The sequence below is a fragment of the Pezoporus flaviventris genome, unplaced genomic scaffold (genome assembly GCF_033815535.1).
Source record: "Pezoporus flaviventris isolate CSIRO_AGI_PZ_B2104156 unplaced genomic scaffold, CSIRO_AGI_Pfla_v1 ptg000014l, whole genome shotgun sequence".
Lineage (NCBI taxonomy): Eukaryota > Metazoa > Chordata > Aves > Psittaciformes > Psittacidae > Pezoporus > Pezoporus flaviventris.
Window position 1 is genome coordinate 1711578 of NW_026892562.1, and position 23779 is coordinate 1735356.

The following is a 23779-nucleotide window of genomic DNA, read 5'->3' on the forward strand; positions in this document are numbered from 1 at the left end:
GTTTTTGGGCAGTGTATAAAGACTCAGAAGATTCATCACCCTCACCTCTTTCAGTAGAGGGAATCACACATTCTCATTGTGGACAGCAAGTCTAGTTTCTGAGAGGAGCTATTTCTTACAGCAGCTGAGGCAAGAGATCAGAAAGATAACCACATCATATTGTATGTGGCTATATTTTACATACTCTGAGAAGTTCAAGGTATTCATTATTGTGCTATGAGGATGCTGGGGAGGAACTCTTCTTTGCAGACAGTAGGGGTAGGACAAGGGGTAATGGGTTAAAACGTAAACAGGGTGTCCTGGGTTCAGCAGTAGCAGTCATGTTTCTCCTTCTTGGTAGCTGGTGCAGTGCAGTGTTTTGACTTTCGGCCTGGGAACAGAACTGATAGTGATGTTTTGGTTTGGCCAAGGACTTTGTGAGCCTCATGCTCTGCCAGGGAGGAGGGGAAGCCGGGAGGAAGCAGAGACAGGACGCCTGACCCAAACTGACCAAAGAGGTATTCCATACCACAGCACGTCATGCCCAGGATGTAACTGGGAGTGAGCCGGAAGGGCTGGGCGACTGCGGGGTTGGAGGAGATGTCGGGCTTGGGAGGTGAGTTATCGGTCGGCTGGTGCTGAGGTGTTGTATTCTCTTCCCTTGTTATTCCCTTTATCATTATTATCATTGGTGGTAGCAGTAGTGATTTGTGTTATACCTCAGTTACTAAACTGTTCTTTTCTCAACCTGTGGGAGTTGCATTCTTTTCGATTCTCCTCTCCGTCCCTCCGGGAGTAGGGGGAGGGAAAGAAGGGGGGGAGTGAGTGAACAAGTTACCTGACTGGGTTTAAACCACGACACAGGGGAAGTTTAGATTGGATATAAGGAGGAAGCTCTTTACTGTGAGGGTGGTGAGGCACTGGAATGGGTTGCTCAAGGAAGTTGTGAATGCTCTGTCCCTGGTGGTGTTCAAAGCCAGGTTGGACAGAGCCTTGAGTGACATGGTTTAGTGTGAGGTGTCCCTGCCCATGGCAGGGGGTTTGGTACTACATGATCTTAAGGTCCTTTCCTGCCCTAACTATTCTGATTCTATGATTGACACCAGGACTTGAGCAGAAGCAGCCTTGTCTTTCATAGAGGGTAGAAAAGACCTATAAGATTATCAAGTCCACCTGTTTTGCCAAGACTGCTAAGTCCACCACTAGCCCATGTCACTAAGGGCCTCATTATGATAGATACAAAGTACGGAGAAAGCAGAACTGTCAGTAAATAATAAAACCAGTAAGTATCCACCCCTAAACCAGCAGAAAGAGTCCAGCTTAAGGGCAGAATGGCCATCATGCTGGTGGTGGGGATATTGATGGATTTGAGAATTGCAGAAGCTTGGTGTCCCAGCTTGAACTGCCAGCCATTGCACCCATGAGGACTGTAACCCATGAAGATACAACCTCATGTGGCTCCTGATGATGAAGCAACAAGGCTTTGTTCAGAAGGGCACAGTTTCAAAAGGTCATTGCTGAGTGGAAAGTTTTTATCTGCTGAACTGAATCAATATTTTGCAATTTGTAAATCTTAGAGCCCTGGTGTGCCCTGGTGATGCTGGTGGGTTAATGAAAGCTAAATGTCTTTCTGTACAAGATGATCCTGTTCCCCTTCCCTCTTTTTACCTAAGGCATCATTTTCCTAGGGTACAGTAGCAGCGCCACCAGTCACTTTGTGCTGCTACTAAGAATTTCCATATGTAAACAGTACTCCAGATTGTTTATTGAAGTGGCTTATATGAAGTCATCCAAACCTCTGGGAATTGTACCATTAATTTCCCCAATAAATAGGCAGAAGGACAGAAGCCAAACAGGATACAAGCGCTAAAAAGGCCTCAAGGTCAGCAAAATGTGCCCCTTTCTGTCAAACCAGCAAGTCATTGTTTTGCTATGAAAAATAGTATTTCAGAATTTTCTACAATTGGCTGGGTTTGGTGCTTGGCTTCTTAAATCACATTTGAAAGGTGACAGGCTGAGTCCTTTCTAAGAGCCAGAGGTCTAATTAAGTAAGATAAAAGATTAGCAGAGAAAGCTTGATATGTTCTTGTTTCAAGTCACAAGTGACAGGAGAAGAGGAAATGGCCTCAAGCTGTGCCAGGGGAGGTTTAGGCTGGATATTAGGAACAGTTTCTTCCCCAGAGGGTGTTCAGGCATTGGAACAGGCTGCCCAGGGCAGTGGTGGTCACCATCCCTGGAAGTGCTCACAAACCATGCAGATGAGTCCCTCAGTGAGATGGTTTAATGGTGGCCTTGGCAGTGCTGGTGCATGGTTGGACTTGGTGATCTTAAAGGTCTTTTCCAACCTGTCTGATTCTATAATTCTATGTTCTTGTACAGGGAGATCCCAGTAGGACAATGTGAGAACTGTGACCCAGGCTGGAGTAGGTGCCATGAGGCACTTTTTTTTTTTTCTTTTTCTGCTGGAACATCACTTTCAGGGATGACATTGCTGGTTTGTAGATATTTTCTCCCATGAGAACTGTCACTTCAAAAGCTTCGGGTTGGGTCAAGTCGTAGCTACGTGTATACTTTTTCAGTACCATTAAAGCATCCAGCCTTCCACAAAATACAATTTAAATACCATTTTTGTGATGTGTTATTGTGGGACATTAATAATAAAATCACAGAATAGCGGACTGGCTTGGGTTGCCAGGGGTGGGGCAGCCACAGCTTCTCCGGGCACCCTGTGCCAGTGCCTCACCACCCTCACAGGGAAGAACTTCTGCCTGAGAGCTCATCTCAATCTCCCCTCTGTTAGTTTAAAGCCATTCCCCCTTGTCCTGTCCCTACAGGTCCTTGTCCAAAGCTCCTCTCCAGGTTTCTTGCAGCCCCTTTAGGCGCTGGGAGCTGCTCTAAAGTTTTAGTATTGACATCACTACTGTGGTCAGGGAAAGAAAAATTCCTTTCTCTTAATCAGCAAGAAATGTATTGCATGCTTAAAAGTAATCACTTCAAGGTAATTTCTGAAGAGACTAAATATATTAAAATCAAATAAAAAATAGAGAGACTATTCATGGGACTTTACACCTTTCTGGCAAAAATGCATCATATGTTTTGTAAACTGGTTGAAGCAACCAACATAGAGTATCTGTTACTAACAAACTTAAAGTTTGCAAATAGCAGTTTACAATCTATATGGAAAAAGTTTATGCAATAATAGATACACTAAAGGACAGTATTCAAATAAGTTACTTTTCTAAATATTTTGGCAAAACCTTTTTTTTTTCATGCAGAGTATTATTTTTTCTAAACGCTTCAATGCTTGAAGATAAGCAATATATTAAAGTTTAATACCATTTTATTCCATTGTTGAGTTTTTTTTTTCACCAAACTGATAAACATTTGCTAAATAAGCGAACAGAACATTTTCCTTTTTTTTTTAAAAAAAAAAGACAACGAATGAAACATTATTCTGCTAACCAAAACAGAAAAATACAATAAGCCCTTGTCTTAAGCTTATAAACTCAATCACACTTTAGAGGAAAATAAATCCCTCTCCTAAATTCTAGGATGAAACCTTGGCCCTATCTAAATAACAAGGTTACAACATCTTCCATGTCTTTCTGAGAAAGTATGAAAACAAATCATGATTTCTGTCTCCTTGCACTGATGTCAAAGGGTTGCTCTTGGCAGGAGTTGCTCTTTCCTTTCTTACCCAGACTATCTTCATAGAATCCCAGACTGGTTCGGGTTAGGAGGGACCTTAAAGCTCATCCAGCTCCAACCCCCTGCCGCAGGCAGGGACACCTTCCTCTAGACGAGAAAGAAGTCCACTAGACATTAGGAAGAAGTTTTTCCCTGTGAGGGTGCTGAGGCGCTGGCATAGGTTGCCCAGAGAAGCTGTGTCTGCCCCATCCCTGGCAGTGTTCAAGGCCAGGCTGGACAAGACTTGGAGCAACCTGGTCTAGTGGAAGGTGTCCTTGCTCATGGCAGGGGCTTGGAACTGGATGAGCTTTAAGGTCCCTTCCAACACAAACCAGTCTGGGATTCTATGCTAATTAATATTTTAAATGTATTCAGATACTTCTAAAAGCTGCTGTGAGAGTTTAGGTGTACATTGTCCCAGTAGATACTAATTCTCTCCCCATAATCCCTTTTTTTTAGTATTTTTTCCTTTGATTTTAGTGCTCCCATTAGTAACATTTGCCTTCCTTTGGAACTCACAAGCAAAAATGACGAGCATCATAACCCTTCAAAACAGAACTAATATGATTCATAGGGTGTAGATTTAGTGGATCTCTATTTTCTCTGAAGTACTATCAATGTGTAAAGCTATAGTTACAGTTTGCAAAGCACAATCTGCAGTCGACTTGAGCAAGGCTTCAGTGCCGCTTACTGTTGAATAGCAACAGAAGCAAAGCTGAAATATTTTTTCCAGTGTCTGGTAGCTGATGTTTAATTTAAGTAATTGAGGAATAAGTCTGAAAACAGACTTACTTAATAGACATTAAGTAGCGGGGGGGGGGGGGGAAGTGCAAATTTGTCTTGATGGGGATGGGAGAGGCTTTGTGTGTTTATATGAAATGTGGGATGGGGATGGGAGAGGCTTTGTGTGTTTATATGAAATGTGGGATTTTCCAGGGTCTAAATAAACAGGCAGCATGAGTCTTGATACATAGAATTTATATTTTCTGGTCCTTTATATATTGTTCAAAATGCTATTTCATTTTACTATCACTACAATTTTTAGGTGATTTTGCTCCACCTTTTTTACATTTTACGTCATAATTCTTGTGTCAGGTCAGACATGTTAAAGCCTATGGCTACCTACTGCAAACAGGAAATGACTTTTTAAAAACAAAAATAGAAAGGCAGGAATATAAAAGATTTCATATAGCTGTGTGTTCTTCTAACCTCCTTTTAACATGCTGCTGGTAGTAATAGATCAATAACTTTAAAGGTGTGAAGGGCCTTCCAAAAAAGCTACAGTCCCACTCTGGAGACCCAGTGTTGGTAAGGCAGTTTGGAGAAATAGAGGAAGCAAAATGACATTTCAAATAGTCATGCCAGGAGCTGAATTTTCTCCACTTGTGTGATACGAGTTGATTTTCAGACTCCCAAATCCTGATCACAGTATGTCTGAAAGGGCTCTGCTGTTCAGTGGAAGATGAAGTGAGAATAAAGTTGTCAGTGCTATATTAAGATTGTCCAGCTTTAAAAGTGTTTCTGTTCTGTAAAGGAAACTGGCCTTGAAATCCAAATTTCATTTCACCGTTTATTCTTTTTCTTTTGATGGATTGGATCATAACCTCCTGTTTGCTTCATTAAGGTAATAACATGTACAGGCCTAGGCTGCAGCCGCGTTTGAAAAGAAATGCGAAAGCAAGGAGATAGGTGATTTCCAGGGTGTCCTCCTACAGCAGATGGAAGTGGCAAGGAGTCACCTCAGTGTCGCCTCACAGAACAGGAGGTGGCAACATCCCTGACAGCATTCATCTTGCCTACGGGTAGGTTGGTTGCCTTTTCCAGCAGCCCTTTTGCCTGCCACGTTAGTTAATGGTATTAGTACACCTCCTGAAGCAGTGCAGCTAGAGGCAACATCTGGCTGTTCCCAGCTGGAGAGGCAAGGGAAAACTTAAATGGTCACAGACGTGGATCTTATCAGTGCTTAACTTTTGGACTTTCAACAGAACAAATGTTCAGGATGTGTATGAGCGCTTCTTGGAGAGCACAGTGGTTCCTGGCTGGGCTCTTGGTCCTTTGCCAGTGCCTCGTCAACAGGTGTCAGCAACCTAAAAAAGCATTGCCCTCCCTGCCAGCGGCGGGGATCCTCTCTGGCATTCCCGTTGCACAGCTCTGCTGGCCAGCAGGAATGACCCATAGGTCAGGAATGAGAGGCACTGCTGGGGTGGCACACTGCAGCTGCCTTGACATTTGCCTTGCCTTTCCTGGGGACAAAGCAGGGATTTCAGGCTCCAAGTCTAACAACCTTCTATTAGATCAGGAAGGGAGGAAAAAATAAAAGAAAACAATAAAGCACCAAAAAGGGAAAAGAAGTGATAGGTGAATTGCTTGTAAGAATTATGGTGGTTTTTTGTTTGTTTTTTTTCTTAGCCCAAGGATTAACCTGTAGCTTTGAAACTGGGAAGGTACAAGAGGTAGAGAAATGGTTTCAAATGTGCTGGAGGAGGATTCTACTGCTAGGGGGCAATGTATAGTAAGCAGAAATCACTCAGTATCTAGCAAAGATTTTAAAAAAGAACCCAAATCCAGAAAATATCTGACATACTGGTCTAGTGTGAGGTGCCCCTGCCCATGACAAGGGGTTGGAAGCCAGTCATTCCAACCCAGATCATTCTGTGATTCTATGATATTGCATATACTAGCAATTCTTCTGCAGAAAGCATAGTATAAAGAAAATATACAGCCTTTCTTTATATATGTGTGTGTATAATTTGTTTTTTCCATATATATCTCTCTGTGTTTTGTTTTTTCCATGTATATCTCTCTGTGTTTGCCCAGCTTCCTCAGTATGCTTCTTCACTATTGCTAGGTCATTACCAATTCTGAGAGCTGCACACACCACTTTTGGTTAATTCATAAGAAACAAATGTCTTCAGTTTAAGGAACCTAATCTCCATAGAGATAGTATTTCAGAATACTTTGGGGAAGAACTGATGTTAGGTCATTATAATATCAATTCACTCGGGGAACTCATCCTCTGTGATCCTCAATTTTATGTTCTGAATTTTATCCCTATTTATATAATCACAGAATCCCAGACTGTTTTGTGTTGGAAGGGACCTTAAAGCTCATCCAGTTCCAACCCCCTGCCATGGGCAGGGACACCTTCCACTAGACCAGGTTGCTCCAAGCCCTGTCCAACCTGACCTTGAACACTGCCAGGGATGGGGCAGCCACAGCTTCTCTGGGCAACCTGTGCCAGGGCCTCACCACCCTCACAGGGAAGAGCTTCTGCCTAAGATCTCATCTCAGTCTCCCCTCTGTCAGTTTAAACCCATTGCCCCTTGTCCTGTCCCTGCAGGCTCTTGTTCAAAGCCCCTCTGCGCATTCCTTGTTGGCCCCTTTAGGCACCGGAAGCTGCTCTAAGTTCTCCCTTGAGTCAGAAAGATATCTATGTGAACATTTAAAAGTCTTGAATAATTTTGTCTTGCAACACTTATGCCTCTTCTTTGTTGAGAAAAACTAGTACAGCAAACTTACTTAGATTTCTTTGACTTTTTTGTTCTAGCCACTTTCAAAGAAGCCAGCTTCAGCAAAGTCACTGGTTTTAGACTAACAAATGAAATAGTTGTTCATTTATATATATATATATATATATATATCATCATGCTGATTTGATAATTCCATTTTAGAACTAGTACAGGATGCTTCTGTTAAAACTGTGTTGTGTGAATGCAATTTTCCATTTATTTTAATGAAGAAATCTGGTGTTGGTTTTTTGTTTGGTTGCGTTTTTTGTTTGGTTTTTTTTCCTGCCAATATTCAGTGTTTAGATGTGATTATGACTAAAGTAAAAAGTAGATGATCAAATCTGAGGCTAGTAATGCAGAAAATATACCCATTTCTAGAGCAGATTTTCAGTTCTAGTTCACCTGGTCATCAAAACCCAAGGACGGAGCATTATCCAAATAAGTAAAAGTTAAAGCATAACATGTCAAATTTCTGCAGTGGAAAATCTATCAATTAAATAGTGTTAATTCTTGCAAGAAGAGTTTGAGGACTTTTACAGATGAAGTTTGAACAAAGGATCATATGTTTGCAAGTTTGAAGGGGGTTTATTAATTTGTTTCCTATATTGTCATTCATATAAGTTGATCTACTTCAGATGAATATAGTGCATGTGTATTTAGTGCTGGAAATGGCAGAGAGCCCCTTGTACCTGGTGCATCTTACATAGAAGTCTTTTCAGAATGGCTAAAACGTATCTAATTTTGTTGCAGTTCTCAAGGTCCTTGTAGTATCTCCATGCTCTGAATTGCAGCTGGTGGTTTAGGGTAATCCATGACATCCCCAGATTTCTGGGAAAATCCCCCCAGAGAGCATCAAGGCAGTTGGAGAGCTGCTGCAAATATCTATGGTTATTTTCTTGCTGTCTCATTTTACCTCACCCCTTACCAAAAAGCTGTTAAGACAGCTGTATGGTCACATACCCTATGGAGCTCTTTGTAAATATAAATGCTACCTAAAAGCCTGTTCTTTTATATCAGCTATGAAAAATAGAACATTATTAACAGGAAATATGGGAATAACCCAGCAGCACTGGTGCTAAGGAAGGTAGAAGTTCTATACACTGATGTTCACCAAATACTTCCTCAAACCTGGTTCATGGGTGGGATAAAAATTGGTATCAAATGCTTTTCAGCATTCCGCACTCTTACAGAATGTGGATGATTCAAGGCAAGGAATACCTTAAAGTGTATCATTATATATTGTGTTCTTGGCAGGGTGCTCTACAGTTCGTAACAAATGCAGGTAAATGACAAAGCAATACATAATAAACTAAAAGAAGCATCACGTGGGTCTATGTTCCAGGAATATTAGGAACTTCTGCTGTCTTGAAATCCATGGGTTTCCTAACAACTGCAGCTGTGTATATGGAGGAGAAAGGGCTAGTTGGTTATATGTCTATGTTGAAATAAGTTGAATGCGTCTTCAAACCATTGTTGTAGTGTTTTCTGCTTAGTAAATAGAAGAGAGTGGATTAGTTAATGTTAGAAGGCAGCAAAGCTAGCAATTTTCACAATACTCTCCTTTTTCAGCTCCCAACAGAGAGATTAATATGTGACTCTAGAGGAATTAAGACACACATGTGCTTTATACTCTTCATATTGCATCTACTATCCTGCCATAAATTATTCTGAACATGAATTTGAGATGAAATTATTGTCCTTGTTTAATACAATTAACTCAAAATAGAGGTTGATGTTTTTAAGTCTTTAAAAAACTATTCCATATAAAAAGTCTCTTGTGTTCCACAAGAGACTGGTTTGACCTCTGCCAAATCAGCATAAGTGCAGTAGGTATAATCCCTGTGCGTTTGTAATTACCCAAGTGGCTTGGATGGCTTTACTTAGTATTAAATCCTGACATCATCTTGAAGTAGAGAAATACAACTTGCTGTAATTAAGATTGTATCATTAAAGTTCTCCCATTTCACATCTTTTCCAGTAGATATAATGAACCAAACTGGTATGATTCATTGTCTACCTGAGGTATTTGTTCTTTCCAGTATATTGCCAAGTTACAGATGGGTAAACAGCAGTGTAAATATATGCTCGCAGCTAGGTGATTGTTTGGGCTTGCACAATAGCGCTGAATCATTTGAGCAGGTCTCCTTGCTCTCTACTGTGGACTTAACAAATGCTGCTCAGTGTGCAGCTCCAGAGCACAGTTAGCTTGTTCATACTCAATGAAGCATGTGATTTTCTGCTCCAAACCTAATCCATCCCAATTGCAGTTTCTAAACTAGCACTTTTCAGTTCACAGGTTCATTGTGAAATACTCAGCGTAGTCAGATCCATACTCAATAGAATCCCAGACTGGTTTGGGTTGGAAGGGACCTTAAAGCTCATCCAGTTCTAATCCCCTGCCATGGGCAGGGACACCTTCCACTAGACCAGGCTGCTCCAAGCCCCATCCAACCTGGCCTTGAACACTGCCAGGGATGGGGCAGCCACAGCTTCTCTGGGCAACCTGTGCCAGTGCCTCAGCACCGTCACAGGGAAGAACTTCTGCCTAAGAGCTCATCTCAGTCTCCCCTCTGTCAGGTTAAAGCCATTCCCCCTTGTCCTGTCCCTACAGGTCCTTGTCTAAAGCTCCTCTCCAGGTTTCTTTAGGCCCCCTTTAGGTATTGGAATGCTTCTCTCAGGTCTCCCCAGAGACTTCTCCAGGCTAAACAAGCCCAACAAAATGTGAAACGAGGAAAAGGAGACAGGATTTTCATAGCACTTATGTTATTGTTTCTAGAAAGTTGCTTCAGGCATTCTTCTAAATAAAACCCTAGGTTGTTATGCTGACTAAGTTCCAAAAGTTGTTGTATTACTAAATGAGTATTTTACAGCTATAGAATAAAATGTGTACATCGGATTCTGCAGCTTATCACATTTGTTTCAATTCCCATGTGTTCCAGGAGTGTATGTTTATCATAGAATCACAGAGTGGTTTTTGTTGGAAGGGACCTTAAAGCTCATCCAGTTCCATCTCCCTGCCATGGGCAGGGACACCTTCCACTAGACCAGGTTGCTCCAAGCTCTGTCCATCCTGGCCTTGAACACTGCCAGGGATGGGGCAGCCACAGCTTCTCTGGGCAACCTGTGCCAGGGCCTCACCACCCTCACAGGGAAGAACTTCTGCCTAAGAGCTCGTCTGAATCTTCCCTCTGTCAGGTTAAAGCCATTCCCCCTTGTCTTGCCCCTACAGTCTCTCTCCCCAGAGCCTTCTCCAGGCTGAACAAGCCCACCTCTGTCAGCCTGTCCCCATAATAGAGGTACTCCAGCTCTTGGGTCCCATCATTTGCCTTGTCTTCTTTGTGCTTCATAAATACAGGTAGCTCAGCCTCTACTTGTACACTTTAAGGCCTCTGACCATTCTTACACAAACTTGTTCAAGTTTGTCAATGTCCTTCTTGTGCTGGGGAGCCAAAACTGGGCACAGCAGCTGTGTTCTGGCAAGTGTCAAATAAAGGAGAAGATTGCTTCCTTAGATCTACTGTCTTGGCTTTTTTACTAATGGAGTCTTATATGCAGCTACCCTTCACCACTGAAGACAGTCACTCACTTTGAACCTGTCCACTTGGACCCTCAAGTCCTTTTCTGTGGAACTACATTTTATCTACTTCATGCCCAGTTTGTGCTTGAGACTAGTCTGTCCAAGTGCAGGACTTCATATCTGACTTTGTTGAGTTCCGTGAGGCTGTTCTCAGGCAATTCTTCCAGGCTTTGGAGATCCCTCCAGCTTATCAGCCGTGCTCCTCAGTTTTACTTCATCTGCAAACTTGTTTGGGAATGAAATTTTCCTGGTATCTTCCTTCCACAGCATCCCTGAAGTTCAATCAAATCCAGACCAGTAGTTTGGTGAAGAGGAGTAACATGCTCTTAGGCTAAGATATAGCTAATGAACAGGTGATATCTATCTTCTCCTCATAAGCTTAGGGGCAGCTCTAGGTAGGAGGGAAGTAGTTTTCCTAATGAGCTAATTGTGTAAGACATCTGCTGCTATCTGCTCCAGGGACAGTGTTGACTGTTTGCAGCAACAACAGCCTGTTGTAATATAGCTGCTATTAGGGCATGCTCCTCTGCTTGGTTTTGTGGTTCGTTTCTGGGGGAGAGTTAATTTGGGATCCATTCTAAAATTCTTGCGTTATCTTCACTCGTTAGACAAGTAAATCCAGCTCCTGTGTGGTTAATAAAAAGGCCATAATGCTGCAGTGTTTTATTTTAATGTCAAAATGAATAAAATCTTGGAAAACTTTGCCTTCTATGCCTTCTATTGCTGGCATAAATGCACATATGCAACCACTAGTTTGCATTTTGTCTGGTTGCTTAGTTGGTAGGGAAATTTTCACATGAAATCCTTTAGCCCATCTATAGACTTCAGTAAGAAGCAGAAACATATGGATGTCTGGCAGGGTGAGAGGGGGCAAACCTCAGACTTTCAAGATTTACTTAAATAAGAATGGTTTCATAAATCAGATACAGTACATAGGGACTTGAGAAGAAACCCACTGCTTAGTTTTTCAGCATGAACAAGTGCTTGTTGAAGGAGAAAATGCCTACTGAAAAGGGGAAAACTCTGTGCCACCTATTGTCACCAGCTCATTCTCAGACTGTCTTTTTCCCCCCTTTTTTCCTTTTACTGATAAATAAAACTACTTTATGAGACCACAGAGTAAACACATCCCGAGACAGCAGTGCTTAAAAGTTAACTGAGCACTCCTCCTCCAGAGGAGGAAACCTATGCAGGGCTAAAGAGGACTGTGGAGGAGGCAGGGAGAAGGGGTGGGAGCCCTGCACAAGGGCTCATTGGCAGAAGAAGGCAGGAACAGGATACGTTTCACCTTTTGGGTGGCTCTGGGAGGAGCAAGGGTTGGGATTAAAAGTGTCATGATGAAACTGTGCCTTTTCTTTTCAGATGCAGACAGGGAGTTCTGTGGGGTGGATTTTCTACCAGAAGATCTCAACGAGGCTCCAGAGGAGACAGAAATGAGGGTGAACAAGACATATTCTTGTCTACCTGCTGAGGAGAAGGGGATCCATATCATCAACATCCGAGCTCTAGAGGATATAGGATATGACCAGCATGAGAGTACAGTGAGTAAATGACTTGCTAGACATGTCATAACTGGTGTCCTGCTCTTTACTCCTGAGCTTATTTCTCATTCTTTCCATTCCCAGGATTCTCTGGAATCTTCTCCCTCCTTTTTTTTCAGAGGTGCTGAGGATTGCCACCAGCCATAGTACACGCTAATTTAGTGGGGTTTGTTCTTTGATGTGAAGAAGGAAAGCAAGGGATCCTTATTTAACCTGTAGTGTAAAAGGGATCTGGCTGTTCTCCAAGTAAAGAATCTGGCAACGAGGCTGTGACAGCCTTTAAATCTCTTGGCCCATAAACAGCAGAACAGAAAAAATGTCCAAAATTTCATGCAACAGCTATTGTTAATGTAGGTATAACTAATATTCTGTAGCACACAATAGAGGTTCAATTTCCAGTGTCATTAATTGTGCGTTGGTGGATTCTTTAAGACAAATTTAAAAATAATCTGAGTACCCAAAAGGATTAGGAGTTGGTTATGTCATAAACACATAAAAAGGAATTTATTCAGGTGAAGGAACTGAGGTGGAGTGAGCTATGTAACAGTTCTCCCTGGGGGAAGCTGTACCAGACAAAGCAATGTTGAATTCATTGTGCTTGTGCTTAATTGGGATGGAGCATGGAGGAATAATTCTGTCAGAGTGTAAGCATCCTTCCTGCTGTGGTAAACTGAAATGTTGTTTCTCTGTCTCATTTACAGCTGAATTGACATGAGCTTTACATGGTCCAGGTCAGTGTAACTCTCATTGTAGCAGCACTTCAAGAAAGGATGTGGCCTGAGTACCTTTCAGCATTAATATCCCATCCGTAAAATAATCTAACCCTTGATTTCTTCAAAACAGGAGCAACAGGCTTTGAGTTTTTCAGTTGCATTCCTTTCACAGTGACATAAAGCTATTCTTGTATACTAATATACTTATTGAGGCTTTAGTATGTCTACAGTGCAGCACCTTCTCCTATATCATCAGTGAGGCCCCACAAGGGTCAGCTTTTCAACAGAAAAGGTCAAAGCAATGTGAAGAAGCTTTCATTCAGTCTCTGCAGTGTGACCCCTCCGTTTCCCCGTGCAGTGGCTCAAAGAAAGAGACGTGACGGATTTTTGGTGCCCTTTTCTCCAGCCAGAGTATGCTCTAGGAAAAGAGGATATATTGATCTCTCCTGAGCTCCTCACGTAGTTAGAAAAACCTGGTGTGTGCTCCCCACTGTCATCTTCTAGAGCCATTTTCAGTCCTGCCTATTTCCCTTATCTATTAGTCTCCAGAACAGACCAGTTAATTTGTCCTTCATGAAGTCAACACAATGAAGGTAGGGAGTTTTTTGGGTCTGAGTCTTCAGCCTATTTTATCTCCCTGCATTGGGTTCAGCCCAGTTTAGATCAGAGATTAGGAACAGTTCCTTCCTCCAAAAGGGTGTTCAGGCATTGGAACAGGCTGCCCAGGGCAGTTGTGGAGTCACTGTCCCTGGGAGTGTTCACAAACAATGTACACAGTGACATGGTTTAGTGGTGGCCTTGGCTGTGCTGGTGTATGGTTGGACTTGGTGATCTTAAAGGTGGTTTCCAACCTCACTAATTCTGTAATTCAGAAATTGATGTTTAATTAATCAATGATTAATACAGCTTTAAAATATAAATACAATTAGTTGCCTTCAAAGAAATCCCAGTGTTCCTGTATGTTCTTTACAGCTCTTTACTTTGAGGTTTTATAACCTGAAAATCCAGTTAGCTGATATTTCTGTATATTTTGCTTCTATAGAAATCTGCATAACTAACTGAGTTGCCAGCCACAAGCAGACTGTCAGCTCGCTTAGAAACATATTCTGGATTCACATGTGCATGCCATTAATTATGAAGCAGTCAGAAAGGAATACTTAATAATGGACTTCTATATTGTAGTTATGCTTAAGAGCTAAATAGGAATATCTAGACAGGGCACAAACAGGTAGCAGCCTATGCCCTGAAGAATATGTTATTGTTATGGCTAAATAAGACAGATGTGGAGCAGGGGAAAGCGGGAATAGGACAGAGAGTGAATGACATGGTGGCAGCAAATGCTAAGTTGTTTTACTCTGTGTTTATGTATTTGGAGCAAAGGGTTTAAGTTCAATGGAAAAGAGGTGTGATGCTGGAGGATCCCACTGCAAGCAGCTGTGTGTGCTTCAGCCCAGAACCCCCCCATGTGCTGGGCTGCAACCCCAGAGTGTGAGAAGCAGGTCAAGGGAGGGGATTCTGCCCCTCTACTGTGCTCTAGGGAGAACCCCCCGCTGCAGTCCTGTGTCCATCTCTGGGGCAACAACACAGGAAGGATGTGGAGCTGTTGGAGTGAGTCCAGAGGAGGCCACAGAGATGCTGCGAGGGCTGGAGCAGCTCTGCTCTGGAGACAGGCTGAGAGAGCTGGGCTTGCTCAGCCTGGAGAAGAGAAGGCTCCTTAAGGGGAGAACTTAGAGCAGCTTCCAGTGCCCTAAAGAGGCTTTGGACAAGGGTCTGTAGAGACAGGACAAGGGGGAATGGCTTTAACCTGACAGAGGGAAGATTCAGACGAGCTCTTAGGCAGAAGTTCTTCCCTGTGAGGGTGGTGAGGCCCTGTCACAGGGTGCCCAGAGAAGCTGTGGCTGCCCCATCCCTGACAGTGTTCAAGGCCAGGTTGAACAGGGCTTGGAGCAACCTGGTCTAGTGGAAGGTGTCCCTGCCCATGGCAGTGGGATGGAACTGGATGAGCTTTAAGGTCCCTTCCAACCCAAACCAGTCTGGGATTCCATGAAAAGGAGAGAGAAACATACCAAAGGCAGGCATGGAGTGAAGCTGTGAGGGACTGAGGAGATGCAGATCTGTGGCCAAGCTGGCCCTGGGCAGACATAATCAAGTCAGGCTTTGGAAGGTAACAAATGTTCCTCATTCCCACTTCAGACTGCCTGGCATCTCGGGCTCTTGCTCTCTGCAGTCCTCCTTGTTGCTTGGTATTGCTTTGCGCTCATCTTATTACACGTGTCTAATTACTTACACTTCCTCCTCCTTCCAAACTCAGGAAGTTGGGGTTTCCTGCTTGAGTTTGTTGTCTGAGTAAAAATTTTGCCAAGGCAAAAAAGGGAGATCAGTCTGTCTCTTAGATGCAATGATTTATAGTTAAGGTAGCTGGGACCTGCCCTCCCCAAAAGGATGTTCAAAGAAAGATGCAAATCTGTGTAACATTGGGTGGGTTTTGATGACGTTTTGGCCATATTGCCTGTGATATACTGTGCAGTAAACTCAGAGGTTGCTCTTTTAATCTGTTTTTTAAAGAGCTCATTCTAGATAACTTAGATTCATGGTCTTATGTGTGAAAGCAGAAGGTATACATATCCCAAATGGATTTTGACTGATAGAATTTCTAACTCATAGCCAATTGGTATCATATTGAGCAGAAGTCCTTTTCCCTACATGGAGGCTTAACATACTTATGTAAAATTAAAGGCCAGAAAATGTTCCTGAAATTATCCACTCATTTTTTGTAAAAAAAATCCACACAGCATTTTTTGTAAAAACAAATGCAAGTTACCAGTGAATTTTCATGCTTTTTGAATGGTCTGTGTATCTCCAAGGGTAGAATTGTGAATTAGGCATGGGAAGTGCTATTGAAAGGAGAAATTAATAATTAGTACTTTTTTATGTTTCTACAGTTGCCCTGGGCAATTTTTCAGATAAATGCTTGGAAATGGAATTGTGTTTTAAGTCTTACATCTCTCGCATCTTGCAGCACTTACACAGCGTCAATTCAAGATGGGGATAAAACCTTTGGCACCATTAGATTGCGAAGCCACAAGGGTTTTATAAGTGGGGAAAAAAAAGGTGATGGACTCAGTAAGCAGTGAACTTTCCTGGCTATGAGCCATCTGTAGTTTTGGCCTGGATTCTTGACCAGCTGGCTCCCTTCAGTCTGTATCTAAGATGATCTCTTTCTCAGATGATACAAACTTGCAATGATAGATAAGAGAAGTGAGAAATGTTTCCACATGATATTAATCTATTTGTCAGAATTGAAACCCAGATATGTTTTGAGTGGAAAAAGACAGATGATCTTAGTGGTGATTAACCCCCAAAGGAGAAAATCAAATCCACCAAGTAGATGACTTATGAACTAGTGTGCTGGTAGTTAGATTAAATCCCTGTCATTTTATCTATTTATTTCTGGCCAATGAAATCCAGCTGGCTAGCTGTAAAATTGCAGGTGTTAACTTGCAAAATTGTTTTGAGTATTACTGGGGGGGCTCCTCCCCTCTGCTTGCTGTTTGAAGATAGGTCAGTGTGTGCTCCAGGCAAGGAGTCCTTGATACAAGGATATGGTCTGTCTGGTGTCCATGTTGGCATGTGTACTCATTCTTCTTCCCCTCTCTCCTTCTCCACACCCTCATTCCCTGTTTCCAGTTATTAAATTCCCTATCCAAAAATCCAGATGCTGACTGCAAATATGGACTCTACTTCAGAGATGGCAAGAGAAAAGTAGACTACATCCTAGTTTATCAATACAAGAAGTCCTCAGCGGGGAGGACAGTCACCAGGAGAGCTCACAATGATTCAACCGCCCGGAGCACCAAGCAGGAGCAGCCCCTTCCTGGGAAAGGAGTGCAGCTGGAGATGGGGGAAAGCGAGCCTCACATGGATTACCATGAAGATGACAAGAGATTTCGCAGGGAGGAGTACGAAGGGAACCTTGTGGAGGCTGGCCTGGAACTGGAACACGATGAGGATGTAAGGAGCTATTTCAAAGACAAAGATAAGGAGGATAACTAGTGATTGAATCCTGGGAGATGTTATAAAAGCTCAACTCTTCCAGAATTTGATTCCAGTTCTGGCAGCTCCATCCTTGCCCAGTGATTTAATTCACTTCACAGCAATGGGCCGTGGTGGTGTTAATGCTGCAGTGAGGTGAAGTTCCTTACTTTTCTTGGCCAGGATTCATGGCACATCCACTATTGCACAGCTTGTTGATGTGTTGCCACGTCTAGATGTGAGACTTAGACTGCTCTCAACTTTGCTCCAAGTACTAATCCCAGTTTGGTGGGTTTACAGTATGCTGTGGTTTGGAGCCACTAGTAAATCCAGTTCTGATGAAAAATATCTGATACTGACAGTGACATTTCTCTACCTCAGTAGAGACTTCAGGGGAATGCAATTTGCTCAGGAGGTTCCAGTACATGCTTTAGCTGGAGCACGTGGGTCTGTGTTATAGTTTACTCTTTCCATTCTTAGATATGAACAGTACAGCTTGTAACACTTTCACCTGTACCCTGAAAACAGCATATTCTATTAAAAGACCATTAGACTCTGTGAAAAATGATGTGTGTGAAGTACTGCCAGTGTGTGATTAGTAGGAATAAGCAGGGCTATACTGACTTCAAAGAAAACTATTATAATTAACTGATCCAACCTGAAATTCCTGTGAAGGAGGGTAAACATTTATGCTGGGTTTCTTTACTGGATCTAAAAGCTGAGATCAGACCTGTGATCAGAGTGTTAAAAAAACTAAATCTGCCACCTACTACCCACAAATTACATGCAGATACATAATGAAAGATATATAAAATATATATATCATATGTTTATCTTAGGGAGAGACCTTGTAACAGTCTTCCAATACTTAAAGGGAGCCTACAGGAAATCTGTAGATGGGCTTTTAATAAGGACCTGTAGGACAAGGGGGAATGGCTTTAACCTGACATAGGGTAGATCGAGATGAGCTCTTAGGCAGAAGTTCTTCCCTGTGAGGGTGCTGAGGAGCTGGCACAGGTTGCCCAGAGAAGCTGTGGCTGCCCCATCCCTGGCAGTGTTCAAGGCCAGGCTGGATGGGGCTTGGAGCAACCTGGTCTAGTGGAAGGTGTTCCTGCCCATGGTAGGGGGTTGGAACTGGATGAGCTTTAAGGTCCCTTCCAATACAAACCAGTCTGGGAATTTTGATTCATATGATCTATGAAATAAAACACGTATTTTGCATGTTATAATGCAAAAAAAAACACTTTCACTTCTCTGTCCCCCAGATGGATATAAGACTTACTTTCTCTAAAACTTGCAATTTGTTGTAGTGAACTGGAAGCTTGCTGTGCCAGCCATAGATAGTTAAATCCCTAGCAAAGTGGGAGGTCCCCACCTATGACATGTAATATTGTTTGAAATGACAGATGAGGGCTCAGAGTTCAAGCCAGAACACCATGAAAGAGAGAGAACTCTGCTCTTTCAGTACAAGATACCAAACCAGATCAGGAATGTATAGAGATGAAAGGAAGCCACAGGGATTTCCCCCAGCTTCCATATCCTTCATTCAGTGTAGGGGGAAAAACCTGCAATCCCTTGGGCTTGAAAAGCACACCCCAAAGTTGCACTGGAGGCCATACTAATTGCAAAGAGAGCAAAGGTTTCTTAAACAGATTATGTTTGCTAAGTCACTGAAACTCCCTTCCGTGAAATAAATCCAAAGGTGATTTGGAAGCCGTGCCCTATGAGAAGCCTGGCAGTTATTTATGACCTCTGAGTAACTGATTTCTAGAAAGCCAGTGTGGAATGTTGCTGCATGAAAGCTAGTTATTATAATTACTGCCTGAATTGACAGAGCAGTGAGGTTAGAAAGATTCATTCAAGCTTCTTGATCTTCTGTTTGCTGAGTGCCTGCTAGTTTAAAGTAATTTCTCCAGTGGCTTTGAAATTATGACTCCTTTGAAATTATTGACTCCTTAGGAGTCAATACAGGTGCATGTGAGAGTGTCGGGAACAAAATTCAGCTTAGAGAACTTGTAGGATGCAGGTGAACATTATCATTAACTTTGCTCCTTTTTTAATTTTTTTTTGTTTAATTCTACCTACCAGTTTTCCTAATTAAAATCTTTTGTGTTTTAATGGAGATGTTTGCTTTTGTACTTGAGACTGCTTTCTTCCTGCAGTTCTGATCCTCTGAGACACTGAGCAGCTCTTAGGAGGCAGCAGGGATTCTTTCAGCTCAACACACTCAAGAAATCATACCATTTGGCTGGATGCCTGTACTTCAGATTTAACTGCCTTAGTCTGTATTTGTGTCCATAGTCATTAGCTTTTATTTCCCAAACCATTTTGATCGGTTTAACCTTGTGGTAATTGTTCTGGAAGACAATAGCATTTTTGAGTCAAATTTTATAGCAGCTCAGTGCAGAGGTGTTCAGTGATTGTTCTGTTGTTAGAAACTAGCTGTCCCAAACGAAGGAGATTTATTGTGTTGGTGGTAATAGTAACAATAGTTTGTTCCTGAAATACTTGTGAAACACAAGGGGAAAAATATCTAGTTTCTTTTCTTCAGTAACCTCTTGCTTTTTTCATTAAAGACTAAAATCCATGGGATTGGATTCATAAAAATACATGCACCATGGAATGTGTTGTGTCGAGAGGCTGAATTTCTTAAGCTCAAGATGCCTACAAAAAAGGTAAGTCCTGATTTTCTTTTTTTGCTCCTCTGGAAGGTATAGTTTAAACATATCTCTGAGCAACTTATAAACATGGACTTTTCTTCCCATAAGTGTTTTTAAAATAGTTAACTAATCTGTACAGAAAATAAGTGCCACAGGCTTGCTTACTCAGGAAAGCAGAAAGAATAAATGGAAGGAGGAATGGAAATCCAGAATTCCTGGCAGGTACCTGTACACAGTGGGAGTTATCTCATATGATGTCTCATCCTCACAGTGTGTTTTAAAAGAAGAGGTTGCAACTGATGATGACATTTCTGTGTGTGTTTCAGAGGCTTTTTCCTCACCCGAAACACTGGACTGCTAAAAATGATTATGAGGGTAACAATTTGCAGTCTTGCGGGGTTTAGTGAATAGTCATATACATCATTAGTCATGTTTACAGGAGTTGGGACTACTGTACCACAAAATAAATTACCTTTCAGAAGATTTGAAGTATCATTAAAGAAATAACAGTGTATTTTCATCAGTTCTAATTCATCTGTGATAGATTGCTACCTGTTCACTGAACATAGCTTAGAGATGGATTAATATTTAAACACTTACTAAGTGCACGTTCCAGACTACAGAGGGAAGTCTATAATGGAGCAAGAGACAGTCATAAACCCCAGCGTCAGTTGTTACAACACTAAAGCCATACTTTTGGTTTGGATTTCAGATTAATCCCCGTTATTGCCTCATTCGCCACTGATTTTAATCAAAAGCACAATAAGATTAAAAAAATGTCTGTTGTGATCCTGTGGTTAAAGCTGCTTTGCCACAAAAGAGAAGTTATATGGGCATTCTGTGGGGCTTTTTACTGAGTGTGAAAGAGGTCACCGAGCCCTGCAGGCATTGCCCAGGAGAAGTGATGTGCCTGAGAACACCTTCAGACCCCTAAAGCCTTATTTCCACACAAGCATCTTCCTGCAGTGGGAGTCTGGCCCTGACTCTGCACGTAGTTTTTGTGGCTCAGAGAGAGAAGCCTGTAAAATCCTCTTCTGTGACCTGCACACAATTTCTGCATTTAGTGCTACAGAATTGCAGTTGCAATTCAAGATATTGTGGTTCCTTTATACGGAAAAGGGGAAACTCCTGAAACCTGCACAATATCCCCAGGAAAGCCCCCTGAGAGAGGAGACCACTTCTGCTGTTTTGCACAGGGACTCAGTGACTCCTTCATTTTTTTGTCCCATTGCACAATGAAAATAGTAAATGCCAAAGGAGCTGGTGTCTCAGGAGCCAGTGCTGATTGTATGTCCATTGCACATCTCAGTCTGATTATTTGGAATCAAACACAGGCCATGTTTTGGCTCAGAAGAAGAGCAGTAGCCTTCCTCTGCTTGCTTTGGTTTGGTTTTCCCATCTATCTCTGTCTTTCTGAATGTTTTCAAGAAGGCAAGCTATACTTCTTGATAATTTATTGTGATGTATTCATGTAATTGACGGTTTATTCCTTACAGTTCACTATCATTTAAGGGTAAGCAAAAAGCAATGAAGTTTTACTGTTTTTCTCTTTGCCCACTCAGATGTATCAGATCAATCAGACCCACGGTCTTCTGAAAAAGATTAATTCTGTCGTTCAAAAAATAACAGAACCCATCCAGCCAAAAGTAGCAGAACACAAACCTCAGACAGTGAAGCGCCTCTCCTACCCCTTCTCCAGGGAGAAGCAGCACTTGTAAGTGAAAGCTTTCTGTAAATGTCTATGTCAAGAGGTTCCAGCCTTTCTGCTAGTAGCTAAGGCACCAAAAGGTGACAGGGAAAATGAATGCCAGCACTTTCTTAGGGATTAGAAGAAATCTGGAGAGGAGATTTGGACAAGGGCCTGTAAAGACAGGACAAGGGGGAATGGCTTTAACCTGACAGAGGGGAGATTGAGATGAGATCTTAGGCAGAAGTTCTTCCCTGTGAGGGTGCTGAGGCACTGGCACAGGGTGTCCAGAGAAGCTGTGGCTGCCCATCCTTGGCAGTGTTCAAGACCAGGTTGGACGGGGCTTGGAGGGACCTGGTCTAGTGGAAGGTGTCCCTGCCCATGGCAGCGGATTGAAACTGGATGAGCTTTAAGGTCCCTTCCTGCCCAAACCAGTCTGGGATTCTGTGATTATTATAAAGAATATTTCCGTTTTGCAGTAAATATACTTTTTTCTTTTTACTCACTGTTGAGGAATGAGGCTTGTAGAGCCCCTCTTGTGAAATCTGTGTGGTTTAGCTACTGTTGTGATATATAATGCGTATCTGTGTAATTCTACATATCAACTCTTTGACTTGCCAAACATGATTTGTAATGTGATTTGCAATAGTCTCTTTTCCATGTAAAACAAAATGCTTGGTGAAACCTGTAGCCAAAGATGTGGGTTGATAAATTCCAGAATCATTTCAGTCATCCGGTATGGGGAGCTCAGACATGTTCTGTCAACCAGGCCTTGTCTTTGGAAACGTGATGAAGTTGGTGGTAGCTTTGCCTTCGATTTCTAATCAGAAAGATTAAGCTGTGAATGTGGGTGTAAGAAAAAATCATAAGGTGAGGCCTAGCCAAAGTTTTGACTGCCCTGGATCGCTTTACGGCTCCTCTTCCTTGGCCAGCATCCCAAAGGAGAAGCTTTGAAGGTTGTGTTTATGTTTGTGCCAGCTGGAACAAATAACAGTCCTAGGGCAGGATTTCTTCATGGTACATAAAGGGATTTTAGTTTTTAATCAAGAGATGCAGAACACTGATGTAGTTGTGTGTGTTAGTTGGGCCAGGAAATGTTTGTGACATTTGACAAGTTCTTGGACTTGCATGTAGGATGTTCCTGCAGCTAAGGAGATGGCCCCAAAGGTGCTCCTTAGGTTAGGTGTGGATGTACCTTATGCTTTTTGCAGTGGTGGCTTTTTAAAGTGATCCTACCTGTGTCTGTGCTGAATAAGGGAGGCAAGAGCGGCCTCACAGGGTTTGATGTACAGACAAGATGTAAAGATTGTTAGGAAAATTCAAGGCCAGCAGTGGTTGGGAATTCTTCAGTGAGCATCAACAGTCTCTTTTGTATGGAAAAACCTAGAAATATATAACTGGCGAACTCTTTAAAATATGACAGTTGAGACGTACTTTCTTTTTAAAGAGGTTTCTACAAGCTGTTCTTCAATATTAGCTATGGGAGATCCACAGGAACAATAGAAATATTGAAGTGAACAACAAAAGCAGAAAATTACTGTCTTTTTTTTTTTTTTCTTTTTTAACCTAATGGGCTTCCTTCTAATCTTTTAACAGATTTGATTTGTCTGACAGAGATTCCTTCTTTGACAGCAAAACAAGGAGCACTATAGTAAGTACCATATATAAATAATGTATGGGGCGTATTGCCTTAGTCGTGGTGTTAATAACCCCTTTGCCAGCTCTACGGTCTTTCTACTTCTTCAGTGCTAGTTCAGGACTTCTCCTTTTGTAATTAAACAAGAAATCAAGGCTAGGACAGGAATATGATACCACAAACTACATTCCAGTGCTTTCTTGTGACTTACAGAACATAAAATGGAGCGGGGAAGAAGGAGCAGCCTCTTTTATAGCCACTGAGGGGGGAATTGCAATCCAGCCCATATGAAATCCAGGGCAGTCAGAAGGGTCCATGACAAGCAGACTTGCTGCAACACATTTCAAGTATAATGTGGACTCTTTGCCCCATTCCACTGCTGCTAATCAGTGCATTGGAATGTGACTGTGAGCATGCTTTTATCAAAAAAAAAAAAGACAAACATTGAATTGATTTAGTTGTGATAAAGGATTTCAGTTGAGATCCAAAAACAAACAAAAAAAAACAAAAAACCCAGCTTTTGTTTGTAGACTTTCTTTTATACGTCCAATTGTATGTTAAAAACCGTTGTAAGTACAAGAAACTTAAGGGAGCACACGAAGAGTTAAATTTCATGGCAACAAGCTGGGAATGACGGCAAGACAAAATGGCACTGTAGAACAAGAGGGTGAGCAAAGCTAACTGAAACAAAAGGAGCTCGTAGCAGAGGCTGGGAGGAAGAGGAAAGATGGGGGTTTTGTAAACTGGTCAAGGAACAC

The 23779-nt window shown here is 42.1% G+C and overlaps 1 protein-coding gene across 5 annotated transcripts in view; it reads left to right on the forward strand.

The window, feature by feature from the left end:
- Window positions 1-23779, forward strand: part of ANO1 (anoctamin 1) — an 83012-nt gene that overhangs the window by 20309 nt on the left and 38924 nt on the right. For all 5 annotated transcript variants that reach the window (XM_061453101.1, XM_061453097.1, XM_061453098.1 and 2 more), the window contains exons 2-6: window positions 12115-12293; window positions 16694-17017; window positions 19615-19713; window positions 21261-21412; window positions 22982-23036. In XM_061453101.1, the coding sequence (XP_061309085.1) occupies window positions 12115-12293; window positions 16694-17017; window positions 19615-19713; window positions 21261-21412; window positions 22982-23036 (809 nt within the window). The remainder of the gene's footprint in view (window positions 1-12114; window positions 12294-16693; window positions 17018-19614; window positions 19714-21260; window positions 21413-22981; window positions 23037-23779) is intronic.